Genomic DNA, 12741 nt, shown 5'->3' on the forward strand with positions numbered 1-12741 from the left:
GTTCCAATCAATGACATATTAACCCTGGATTGCGGATGCTATGTTTTGGCCATGGAGAGGCTTTGAAGGCGCCAAATTGGCATTCCTCAGAAAAGTAGTCTTCCATTGGAATGAATGGAATTCTAGAATGTTTCAAGGACAAAAATTATGTTTATTTACATATTTTTGTTGTTGTAGTGGGGACAGTAACATTAATAGTTTTCAAAATGCTTTAAGGAAAATGTTTTTATATTTTTTGGTTCCAACCAATTACTTATATATATCTTAGAAAACTGACAGTTGGAGCTGTTTTGAAACCACCATGACTCCATCTTTGCACCCCCATCATTGTAAAAAATATTTTGGAATCTATAGAAATGCATTTATTAATGTCTACATTGGTTTTTGCCATGTGTATTCTATTAAAGACACCTTAATGCATACTTAAATATACTGAACAAAAATATAAACGCAACATACAACAATTTCAAAGATTTTTACTAAGTTACGGTTCATAGAAGGAAATCAGTTAATTGAAATAAATAAATTAGGTCCAAATCTATAGATTTCACATGACTGGGCAGAGGTGCATCCATGGGTGGGCCTTGGAGGGCATAGGCCCACCCACTTAGCAGCCAGGCCCACTCACTGGGGTGTCAGGCCCAGTCAATCAAAATGAGTTTTCCCCCACAAAAGGGCTTTATATTACAGACAGAAATACGTCCATTTGGAGAGCATAAGGTGGGGAGTTTTTGAGTCGTTCAGTCAGACTTTCCTCTTGATTGCTAGCTATATCATACATTCTTAATTTCACAGTGTTATCTGACAAAGGTATTGATGTGAGTTTCTGTGCCTCTACCTCCCCACACATTGTTTTCACCATATAAATTGGGCCAGTCATATCAAAGTCTCTAGAATTGTGTGTGGTTTCATATTATAGCGGGCATAGCCATTCACCATGGGAATGATTCAAGTGCAACGGTCAGGTGCAGCCTTTTCCCCTGATCTAAGGGCGCTCTCTGATTGAATTTTAACTGTTAGATTTGAATAATTTTCATTTAGATTTTTGAGGTTAACCACGTTACAATGATTTTCAGAGAAAAAGACAGTGTCATAATATAAACACTGCCGTTCAAGAGTTTGGGGTCACTTAGAAATGTCCTTGTTTTTGAAAGAAAAGCACATTTTTGTCCATTAAAATAACATCAAATTGATCAGAAATACAGTGTAGACATTGTGTATGTTGTAAATGACTATTGTAGCTGGAAATTGCAGATTTTTAATGGAATATCTACATAAGCTTACAGAGGCCCATTATCAGCAACCATCACTCCTGTGTTCCAATGGCACGTTGTGTTAGCTAATCCAAGTTTATAATTTTAAAAGGTTAATTTATCATTAGAAAACACTTTTGCAATTATGCTAGCACAGCTGAAAACTGTTGTCTGATAAAATAAGTAATTAAACTGGCTTTCTTTAGACTAGTTAAGTATCTGGAGCATCAGCATTTGTGGGTTAGATTACAGGCTCAAAATGGCCAGAAACAAATAACTTTCTTCTGAAACTCGTCAGTTTGTTCTTGTTCTGAGAAATGAACTGTCCACCCAATTAAAGGATCAGAGAATTAATCTAGTATTGAAAGCATATGCTACAGCTAGCTAGCACTACAGTGCATAAAAGCTGGTAAGTACTTTCCTCAAAGAGACAGAAAGGCAATAGTTGAACAATTTTTATTTTGAATATTTTATTTTTGCATTTTCCGATTAAGAACATTCATAACAAAAGTGAAAAGATATTAGACAACAATATGACAAAGTGACAGTAACAGACAAGCGTAAATTTAGAAAACGAATAATAATAATTATATATACAAATATACAGTAAATAAGTCATAATAAAGAATAAAATATTAATAATGAGACATTGGATCAGATGGTCACCTGCCGTAAACTACATATTATACATTACCTGTGAAACATTATGTGAGGATTATATAGAGATTCAATCAATATGATGTGAGGGGAGATTCTCCATATAGTCAAAAGGTTGCCAAATTCTGTAAAATGTCTCAAACTTATTCCTCAAGCAGTAAGTGATTTTCTCCAGTGGGATACAACTATTAACTTCCGATAGCCACATTGCAACTGGCAGGGGGGAATCCGATTTCCATTTCAAGGCAATACATTTCTTGGCAATCGCTAGCAATATTTCTGTTAGCTTTATAGTATGGCTTTGCCTAAGATTGGAGTTTGGTAAAGTTACCCAGTAGACAGACATCCGGGTCTAAAGGGAATGCAACCCCGTGAATTGAGGATATGGTATCGCATACCCCCTGCCAGAAACCGTGTAGTTTTGAACACTGCCAAGTGGAATGGAGCAATGTTCCTTCATCTGAGCCACATCTTAAACATAGGGAGGAGATATCAGGGTTGAACTTGTGCAGTCTAGATGGGGTGATATAGAGCTGATGGAGGAAATTAAACTGGATCAGTCTGTATCTGGAGTTCAATGTGGATGTAACACCATCCCTGCATAGGTCACTACATAGACCCTCATCAAGATTAATACCCAGATCTTTTTCCCCATCTAAATCGTGGTTTATCTAGCTCAGGCAGTCTTAGTCCTGACATAAGAGCATCGTAAACACGGGAAATGGTCTTGAACAGTGGTTGGTCTGCGTGGCATAGTTGCTCAATAGGTGACATCTTAGGTAGGTTCCATTGTCCCTTGAGAGTCACCCTAATACAGTTTTGCAGTTGTAGGTAGCTAAAGAAGTCCCTGTTAGGCAAGTGGTATTTCTGTTTCAGCTGATCAAAAGACATAAGAACTCCCTCCTCATAACAATGTTCCAGAAGAGTGGTACCCTTATCAGACCATGGTCTAAAGTTACTATTCTGCAAAAACATAGGGATCAATCTATTGTTCCATAAAGGGGTTTTAGGGGAAAGGAATCCCCCTCGTCTGAACAGCTCAGGCAGTTTGCACCATGCCAGGACAGAATGTATGATTAAAGGGTTGTCTGTGATGGGTTTTATAGATTTCCTGTCCCATTTGCAAAACAATTCTGCCCCAGTGTCATCATTTACCTCAAACTGTTCAATGTTCAACCATGAGGGAGAGGGACCATTGTCAAACCTTATGGTCTGCTTGTCGAGAGAGGAGAGTCTCCCGCCTGTCCGGAGCCGCCGGAGTCTCCCGCCTGTCCGGAGCCGCCGGAGTCTCCCGCCTGTCCGGAGCCGCCGGAGTCTCCCGCCTGTCCGGAGCCGCCGGAGTCTCCCGCCTGTCCGGAGCCGCCGGAGTCTCCCGCCTGTCCGGAGCCGCCGGAGCCTCCCGCCTGTCCGGAGCCTCCCGCCTGTCCGGAGCCTCCCGCCTGTCCGGAGCCTCCCGCCTGTCCGGAGCCTCCCGCCTGTCCGGAGCCTCCAGCGTCTCCCGCCTGTCCGGAGCCTCCAGCGTCTCCCGCCTGTCCGGAGCCGCCAGCGTCTCCCGCCTGTCCGGAGCCGCCAGCGTCTCCCGCCTGTCCGGAGCCGCCAGTTAGGATTGTTTAGGTTTTTCCACGGTTTCTTATTTTGTATATGATTATTGTTCACGTTATCATCTTTATTAAAGATGTTCAACCATAACCACGCTGCATTTTGGTCCTCCTCTCCTTCCCAGGAAGAAAACCGTAACACTCACACTTCAGTCTCTGCCCGGGCAAGATGAACAAGGCATCCGCGGGTCACAATCAATAAGCACATGGACCTTAATGCCCCCCCAACAGGAGGGCAGAAATTTGACGAACTGACTTGTTGGAAAGGTTTCATCCTATGATGGTGCCACGTTGGCCTTACTGAAGAGCTCAGTGACTTTCATTCTACTGTTAATGTTTGTTTGATTGCATGGCTGTGTACTCGATTTTATACACCTGTCAGCAATGGGTGTGGCTGAAATAGCCAAATCCACTAATTTGAAGAGGTGTCCACATACATTTGTGTGTGTGTGTATATATAGTGTATTTAATATGGAAGCATGTTTTGTATTCAGTAAGTTTGACTACTAAAATGATTGTATTGTCTCTTGTAGGGAATATCTTTGGTGAGTCTGTTGGTGGCAGACAAGGTGGTGGCCTAACCTCCTGGCTCTCCTGGCCATCTTCCACAATGACTGGACAGTTGGGGACGTGCACTGCCAGCTCAGAGGCTTAATCATGGGCCTCAGTGTCATTGGCTCCATCTTCAATATCATGGTCATTGCCATCAACCGCTACTGCTACATTTGTCACAGCCTGCACTATAACCGCCTGTTCAGCACCAGGAACACCTGCTGCTACCTGGGCATCACCTGGCTGCTCACTGCCATGGTCACGGTGCACAACGTCTTTGTGGGCTCACTGCAGTACGACCCATCTACTCCTGCACCTTCGCCCAGACTGCAGCTCCTACTACACCATCTCTGTGGTGCTCATCCACTTCCTGGTGCCCCTCTCGGTGGTCTGTTACTGCTACCTGAGGATCTGGGTGTTAGTCATCCAGGTGAAACAAAGGGTGAAACCAAATGACAAGCAGAAACTAAAGCCCAGCGACCTTCACAACTTCTTGACTATGTTGTGTTCCTATTGTTTGCTGTGTGCTGGGGACCACTCAGCTTTATTGGCCTGGCAGTGGCCACTGACCCGGAAGGGTGTCCCAATGCTGTCATCTACGGGCTACTCAATCAGAACTTTCGTAAGGAATACCAGCGCATCTTCCTGTGGCTGTGCACCGCTCTAACAGTTTTTGTGGAAGGCTCCAGGTGTGGGACTGAGGGATTTATAAGAACAAGTAAACAGTCACATGTAGTGTCAAAAAAAAACATAAACATTTAACTTGTGTACAGTGGTGGGAAAAGTACCCAATTGTCATACTTGAGTAAAAGTATAGATTTGTTTTAATAGAAAGTTACTCAGGTAAAAGTGAAAGTCACCCAGTAAAATACTACTTGAGTAAAAGTTTAAGTATTTGGTTCTAAATATACTTAAGTATCAAAAGTAAATGTAATTTCTAAAATATACTTAAGTATAAAATGTAAAAGTAGAAATAATTTAAAATTCCTTATATTAAGCAAAGCAGCTTTTCTTGTTTTTAGCCAGAGGTACACTCCAAAACTCATAATTTACATACGATGCATTTGTGTTTAGTGAGTCTGCCAGATCAGAGGGAGTAGGGATGTCCACGTGTTCTATTGATAAGTGCGTAAATTGGACCATGTTCCTGTCCTGCTAAACATTCAACATGCACCGAGTACTTTTCTGGCACTGAAAATGGCCCCCAAAAGGTTATTCCCTTTTTTGGGGGTTCATCGAGGAACCTCCTTAGTTAGTGTTTTTTTTTTTTTTTTTTTTTTTTTGCAGGAACCTAACTGCCTAACTGAAACATTTTGATTTGAAATGACAGCAGGTGCAGGCACTTACCTTAAATTGAGGAGATCTTTAAAATGTTTAGTTAAGGTTTGTCCCTTGTATGATCTTAATTTATATTATTTTATGATACAGTACCATGTATCTTTTCATATTTGTGCAATTCTTTCTAAAATAGGAAATGTACACAATTCAATGGATATCAATCAACAAAGATGTAAGAATATGTACTGTAGGCTATAAGAATATATTGAAGGCTAGCTGCATTGGGTGCAAATGACTGAACTGCTCACTTTCTGTCTACAGGTATACAGACGGAGGCATACAAAGGTATGTCAATTGGTATTGGTATGTTATGCTGATCACATTTACCATCCTCCCTTCAGCTATAAAACTGAAGAAAAAAAATATCTACTCCATGGCAAAATGTGTAGAATTGCAGCAAGCTAGCAGTATTCCCTACCCCCCAAAATGTAGGTAGGTGACCCTGGGCCCCAGATTTGGATGTCCGGCCTGCCTTTGGATGGTTTGTCCCTTCAAGAATAGTTTTTCTTTTCATTGGGTACCTGGTTGATCAATATAGGAGGCTTTATGGGCTGTGTAATCACTTCACTCTCCATACTTTGGCAAAGGGCACTCGCTGTAAGGATGTAAGTTGATTTATTTCAGACATGTGTTCTGCTGCCTCAGTCAGTGCAAGTCATGTACTTATTCTAATAGTCAAACTGCATGGTGACCTGGGTGCACCTGTTTTTTTTGCCAAGGCAATTGAAAGCAACCAAACCTTATTGTAATTGCATACAGTACCTCTGAGTCTAAAATATATGATAAGAGCAAAATATAAATCACTTCCTATACAAGGCCAATCATATATGAAGAGATTCTTGCGCTGGTCAACCAACATTGGTAGAAATGCAACACATATTGATGGATTGAGGATCCTTTACCTTACTACTCAGTTAAAAATATATTTAAAAAAATACAGTGAAGACTGTACTGCACAATAGTGAGAAAGAATCATGGTGATTAGTGACATTACCCAAACATTTAAAAAAGTTTGAGGTTTGAGGGGCATGCAAAGTGGTTGAGATGTGTGACTTTTTATAAACGGATGTGAAATTACAGATTGCAGTTTGGTAGGGAAAACCAGTTATATACACTAGATGACTAACAGTGGGTGCTGTTTTGAAGAGAATATATATATACATATTTATATTAAATATAGGTTTCTGTACGATGCTGGCTTGTTGACAACATGACGGAGCGACGCAGATTACTGTTCGATTTTAGAAGGGCGCTCCTCCCTTACCACTTTTGCCCATTCACGTCACAGGCCATAGACCGGTGCCCGGCACCCAGAATAATCGAATCCGCCCATTGGTAAAACTAGAGTAAAACAGGTTGGCCTCGTAGTCTGTCACGTTAGTTTAGTGCCGATTCTAATAGTATGTTACCCTCTAGTGGTAAGATAATGCAATTACATAGACTCATATTTCCATTGATCAGCATGCTTTTCATGTCTTAAAATTAGTATTACTGTATACAATTTCACGAATATGTATTTCTCTGGGAGAATGGCTATGAAGTGTCATTTTAAGCATCAGGTCATGTTTTTTTTTATTTTTTTACCTTTATTTAATTAGGCAAGTCAGTTAATGAAGAACACATTCTTATTTACCAAGACAGCCTACCAAAAGGCCTACTGCGAGGGGGACTGGTATTAAAAATAAAAATATAGAACAAAACACACATCACGACAAGAGAGACACCACAACACTACATAAAGAGAGACCTAAGACAACAACATATCATGGCAGCAACACATATCAACACAGCAATGGTAGCAGCACAAAACATGGTACAAACATTATTCGGCACAGACAACAGCAAAAAGGCAAGAAGGTAGAGAAAACAATACATCACGCGAAGTAGCCACAATAAGTGAGTACATCTGTAGAGATAGTAAAAAAAATATCCTCATCAGTAACAACATTGGTGAATAAAATGCTCCTGTTAAAAACATAGACATGGTACAAAGAACACTGATTGACACTGCACAAATAAAAATATATACCATGTCATGGGCTCCCGAGTGGTGCAGTGGTCTAAGGCACTGCATCTCAGTGCTTGAGGTGTCACTACAGATCCTGGTTTGATTCCAGGCTGTATTACAACCGGCTGTGATTGGGAGTCCCATAGGGTGGCGCACAATTGGCCCAGTGTCGTCTGGGTTAGATTTTGGCCGGGGTAGGCCGTCATTATAAATAAGAATTTGTTCTTAACTGACTTGCCTAGTTAAATAAATAAAAACGTCAGCACCTTCGACTTGGTCAACTGTATACCGTGTTCCTTTAAAATGTATACGTCATGTGATGTTACCAGGAAGTCTTATGTTTTCATCGCCACACTGCAAGAGCCATCGACATAGTAATCTTTTCTAGAAAATATTGCCTGTGTCATTCAGTTAAACCAAAAATGGATAACTATAATAAGCAATCTTTGAACTCAATGCCAGGTCCTGTTCCAGATTTCAGAGGGTAAGTTATTACGGATAGGCAAAAGGTTGTGAAACTGGAGCCTTGCTAGCTAACGGGATGGATTGCTAGCTAGCTAGATATCTTGCTAGCCCAGCTTGTGAACTTGATTTAGGCAATACTATATATACTTGCATGTAGCTGCAAGGTTACATGCAATGTTGTTAGCTACTGTACCTCACCATGGGCATATAGTATTTGACCACCTACAAAGTCATCACTAGACAAGAAATATAGCTAACTGTGCTCTCTGTCCAGGGTTAACCAACTAGCTAAATTACTCTACAGTCATACATGCACATTAATAATGGGGTTATGCATATGATGCAATTATACTTGACACAGTTACATTTTTTGCTTATACATTTCCGTTTTGTTTCCTTGTATAAGAAACAGTTTATGAATCTAACAAGTAAAGTGTTAGATTTGTGAAATGTGGTCACCAAATCATCTAAATTAAAACAAAAGGTGTTTTCTTTGTTTCATTCTCTTTCAGGAATGATGGATCATTGGTGTCTGTACTGAAGACATTGCTGTTTTTCACGGTCATGATGATAACCCTGCCAATAGGATTATATTTTACATCAAAATCATATATTTTTGAAGGTAAATTTGATAGCTAAGGGTGTAGCCCACCGCTTGCCCACCAAAAATGTAATTATGCACAGCAGGAGCCACATTGTTTTTGTTTAGTGGAATATTTTATGTAAAATGTCTGTTTTTGGTGTCATTTACTAAAGACATCCATTTCTGCCATCATGATGGCTTTTCCATAAGCCTATATTGTTTTAATGTCATATACAAGAAAAATGTTTTTCTCTCTTGCTTCCTCAGCTTCTGGGTATTCCAGCAATGACAGTTATTTCTATGCTGCCATCGTGGCAGTGATAGCTGTCCATGTGGTCTTGGCCCTCTTTGTGTATGTTGCATGGAATGAGGGCACCGGCTCACATCAGACAAGAGAAGGAAAGCAGGACTAGGAGGATCAGGCTGTGTGTGGACCAGAAGAGGGTGACCACATCACTACCACCACACACAGAGAAGACAGTGAGGCTACAGCCTAGAGCCCACTGATGCAGTGCAATAGTGGATGGTTGATGTTCAGGATTTATATGCTTGGAGAGGCACGAAAGTATGCAATGTGGTGTTCAGGCATAAGAATATGCAGCAATTGCTCAATGAGTTTGTCCAGTTTCAGCAGTTAAAAAATTAGGGACAACTATTTTTAAGACATGGGGCCCTATTAAATCTAACCTGGTAACAGGGCTTTGGGGATAGGTTTTCTTAGGGAAGAGGATTATATTTTGGTGTATTGCCGTATGCCATTAAGGTAATCAATCATCATTCAGTCATTGTTTTGAATCTAAATACTTGATAAACATCTGTAGGTATCAACCTAATATGAACACCTGTGGCTTCGCATCATCGGAGGTTAGATTGTATCAAAATAAAAAATAATGGATAAAATAGATGGCTGATGATAAGTCTTAATGTCATATACCACAAATCTATCTTCACTTCATCTGTTTTTTTTTAAACTTTAGAATGCATTTTTTTTTTCTCACTGATTCCTTCAAATGTGATATGCACATTCTAGTTTGTTGAACTCCCAAGGCTCTTTTTGACAGAATACAACATGTGACAATGTTTGTTTTCACCCAATTTGATAGAATTCATAATGATACGTGAAATACCCATGATGGCGTTTTTATTGATCATGCTTGCAGAGACCTCCACCCTGGGTCTCTTTCTGTAAGCTTGTCTCAACAAAAAATACATTCAAACTGACACCATGAACGTGTGCTGTCAGGGTTTGACAATTGGATGAAATTGAATAGTCATTGGGGGAAAACAACGGGTTGTTCAATAAAGCATTCATCTCTGATTTGTGGTTCAAGAATTATAACAAAAATGTTTTCAATTCACACAGCAAATACTTACTGGAAAAACAAGAAAGAATGAAGGTCTTGACTTAATGACAGGCAGCAAACCAAGAGTTTAAAAACATGGAAATTAAAGACAATCATGGAAACCTTGAGAACATGTCTGGCTTCTGATGGAGGAAATATGGAAACCAAGGCCACTGATTGGCCTAGTAACTTTGTAATGCTCTGCTTAAATGCCCAATGATTTAGAAATCTAACCATTCCCTCAAAGAAAAACTATGCATCCTACAAAAAGGCACAACTAGCATTAAACCTCAGATTTAAGTCAGGCTGAATTTATGTAAGACGTCAGATCAATGTAATGAACATATAATAAATAGTACTTGGTAGACATACTGCACTTACACGAACAACACAAACCTTTTCTGAAACCAACTTGTCACAGCAAGACTGACAGCCATGTGTTTCAGGTCAGGATTGGAGCAGTGGTGATTTTAGTGTGGTGGGGCAAACAACAACAAAAAAGTTGGGATGCATGCCAGCAAAGCCACTGCACAACACTAAACAATACATTAATTGCACTATAACGCTGCCCACAAACTGTTAGGGCCTACATAAAGCTGTCCCAGCAGCAGAGTCCCAACAGCAGTCCCAACACCCTACACTCAGAAATGAAATGGTTCCTGGAGTGTCCTTTATGGGTTCTTCAAATTGAAACTGTGGGGGAACCCCTATAGGTTCTTCAAAGAACCCCTTTTAATGGATTCTCAAATAACCTTTTGAAAAACCTTTCAGGGTTAATTTTTGATGTTCTCCGTATCCACAGCCAGAATGATTTTGCAGCGCATGGTGATTGAACAAGTTTCCTGTCATATTCATCAGAGATGTAGGGAGGGTGAAGTCTGTTTATCCCCAAAAATGTAATTATACAGATGATTAACAAAACATGCACACAACAGAATTCATACCTTTGGTATTTGTGGTGAATGTGATGGAAAAAACCTGTTTGCATGTTTATTTGTCACATGCGCCGAATACAACAGGTGAAATGCTTACTTATACAAGCCCTTAACCAACAATGCAGTTTTAAGAAAATAAACATGTTAGAAATAAAAGTAACAAATAGTTAAAGAGCAACAGTAAAATAACAATAGCGAGGCTATATACAGGGGGTATAGAGTCAATGTGCGGGAGCAACGGTTAGTCGAGGTAATTGAGGTAATATGTACATGTTGGTAGAGTTATTAAAGTGACTATGCATAGATAATAACAGAGTAGCAGCAGCATATAATTTTTTTTAAATATATTTTTTATTTCACCTTTATTTAACCAGGTAGGCTAGTTTTGAACAAGTTCTAATTTACAACTGCGACCTGGCCAAGATATTGCAAAGCAGTTCGACACATACAACGACACAGAGATACACATGGAATAAACAAACATACAGTCAATAATACAGTAGAAAAAGTATAAATACATTGTGTACAAATAAGGTATGATAAGGGAGGTAAGGCAATAAATAGGCCATGGTGGTGAAGTAATTACAATATACCAATTAAACACTGGAATGGTAGATGTGCAGAAGATGAATGTGCAAGTAGAGATACTGGGGTACAAAGGAGCAAGATAAATTAATAAATACAGTATGGGGATGAGGTAGTTGAATGGGCTACTTACAGATGGGTGTAGTTAACTGTGAGCTGCTCTGACAGCTGGTGCTTAAAGTTAGTGAGGGAGATATGAGTCTCCAGCTTCAGGAATTTTTGCAGTTCGTTCCAGTCATTTGCAGCAGAGAACTGGAAGGAAAGGCGGCCAAAGGAGGAATTGGCTTTGGGGGTGACCAGTGAAATATACCTGCTGGAGTGCGTGCTACGGGTGGGTGCTACTATGGTGACCAGTGAGCTGAAATAAGGCGGGGCTTTACCTAGCAAAGACTTGTAGATGACCTGGAGCCAGTGGGTTTGGTGATGAGTATGAAGTGAGGGCCAGCCAACGAGAGCGTACAGGTCGCAGTGGTGGGTAGTATATGGGGCTTTGGTGACAAAATGGATGGCACTGTGATAGACTGCATCCAATTTGTTGAGTAGCGTGTTGGAGGCTATTTTGTAAATGACATCGCCAAAGTCGAGGATCGGTAGGATGGTCAGTTTTACGAGGGTATGTTAGGCAGCATGAGTGAAGGAGGCTTTGTTGCGAAATAGGAAGCCGATTCTAGATGTAATTTTGGATTGGAGAAGCTTAATGTGAGTCTGGAAGGAGAGTTTACAGTCTAGCCAGACACCTAGTTATTTGTAGTTGTCCACATATTCTAAGTCAGAACCGTCCAGAGTAGTGATGCTGGACGGGCAGGCTGGTGCGGCCAGCGATCGGTTAAAGAGCATGCATTTAGTTTTACTTGCATTTAAGAGCAGTTGGAGGCCACGGAAGGAGAGTTGTATGGCATTGAAGCTCGTCTGGAGGTTAGTTAACACAGTGTCCAAAGAAGGGCCAGAAATATACAGAATGGTGTCGTCTGAGTAGAGGTGGATCAGAGAATCACCAGCAGCAAGAGCGACATCATTGATGTATACAGAGAAGAGTCCACCCAAGAATTGAACCCTGTGGCACCCCCATAGAGACTGCCAGAGGTCCGGACAACAGGCCCTTCGATTTGACACACTGAACTCTATCAGAGAAGTAGTTGGTGAACCAGGCGAGGCAGTCATTTGAGAAATCAAGGCTGTTGAGTCTGCCGACAAGAATGAGGTGATTGACAGAGTCGAAAGCCTTGGCCAGGTCGATGAATACGGCTGCACAGTACTGTCTCTTATCGATGCCGGTTATGATATCGTTTAGGACCTTGAGCGTGGCTGAGGTGCACCCATGACCAGCTCTGAAACCAGATTTTATAGCGGAGAAGGTACGGTGGAATTCAAAAAGGTCGGTAATCTGTTTGTTAACTTGGCTTTCGAGGACCTTAGAAAGGCAT

General features: G+C 40.7%; 1 protein-coding gene and 1 pseudogene across 1 annotated transcript; both read left to right on the forward strand.

Annotated features, from left to right (window-relative positions):
* Positions 1 to 2965: 2965 nt before the first annotated feature.
* On the forward strand, positions 2966 to 7781 carry LOC110536829 (annotated as a pseudogene).
* vma21 (vacuolar ATPase assembly factor VMA21) lies at positions 7693 to 9925 on the forward strand. The gene is made up of 3 exons (XM_021623181.2): positions 7693 to 7890; positions 8384 to 8493; positions 8722 to 9925. Exons 1-3 carry the CDS (start codon positions 7829 to 7831, stop codon positions 8865 to 8867), a joined length of 318 nt encoding a protein of 105 aa, XP_021478856.1. The 5' UTR covers positions 7693 to 7828; the 3' UTR covers positions 8868 to 9925.
* The last annotated feature ends 2816 nt before the right edge of the window (positions 9926 to 12741 follow it).

This window comes from Oncorhynchus mykiss, chromosome 12 (assembly GCF_013265735.2).
Source record: "Oncorhynchus mykiss isolate Arlee chromosome 12, USDA_OmykA_1.1, whole genome shotgun sequence".
In the NCBI taxonomy this organism is placed as follows: domain Eukaryota; kingdom Metazoa; phylum Chordata; class Actinopteri; order Salmoniformes; family Salmonidae; genus Oncorhynchus; species Oncorhynchus mykiss.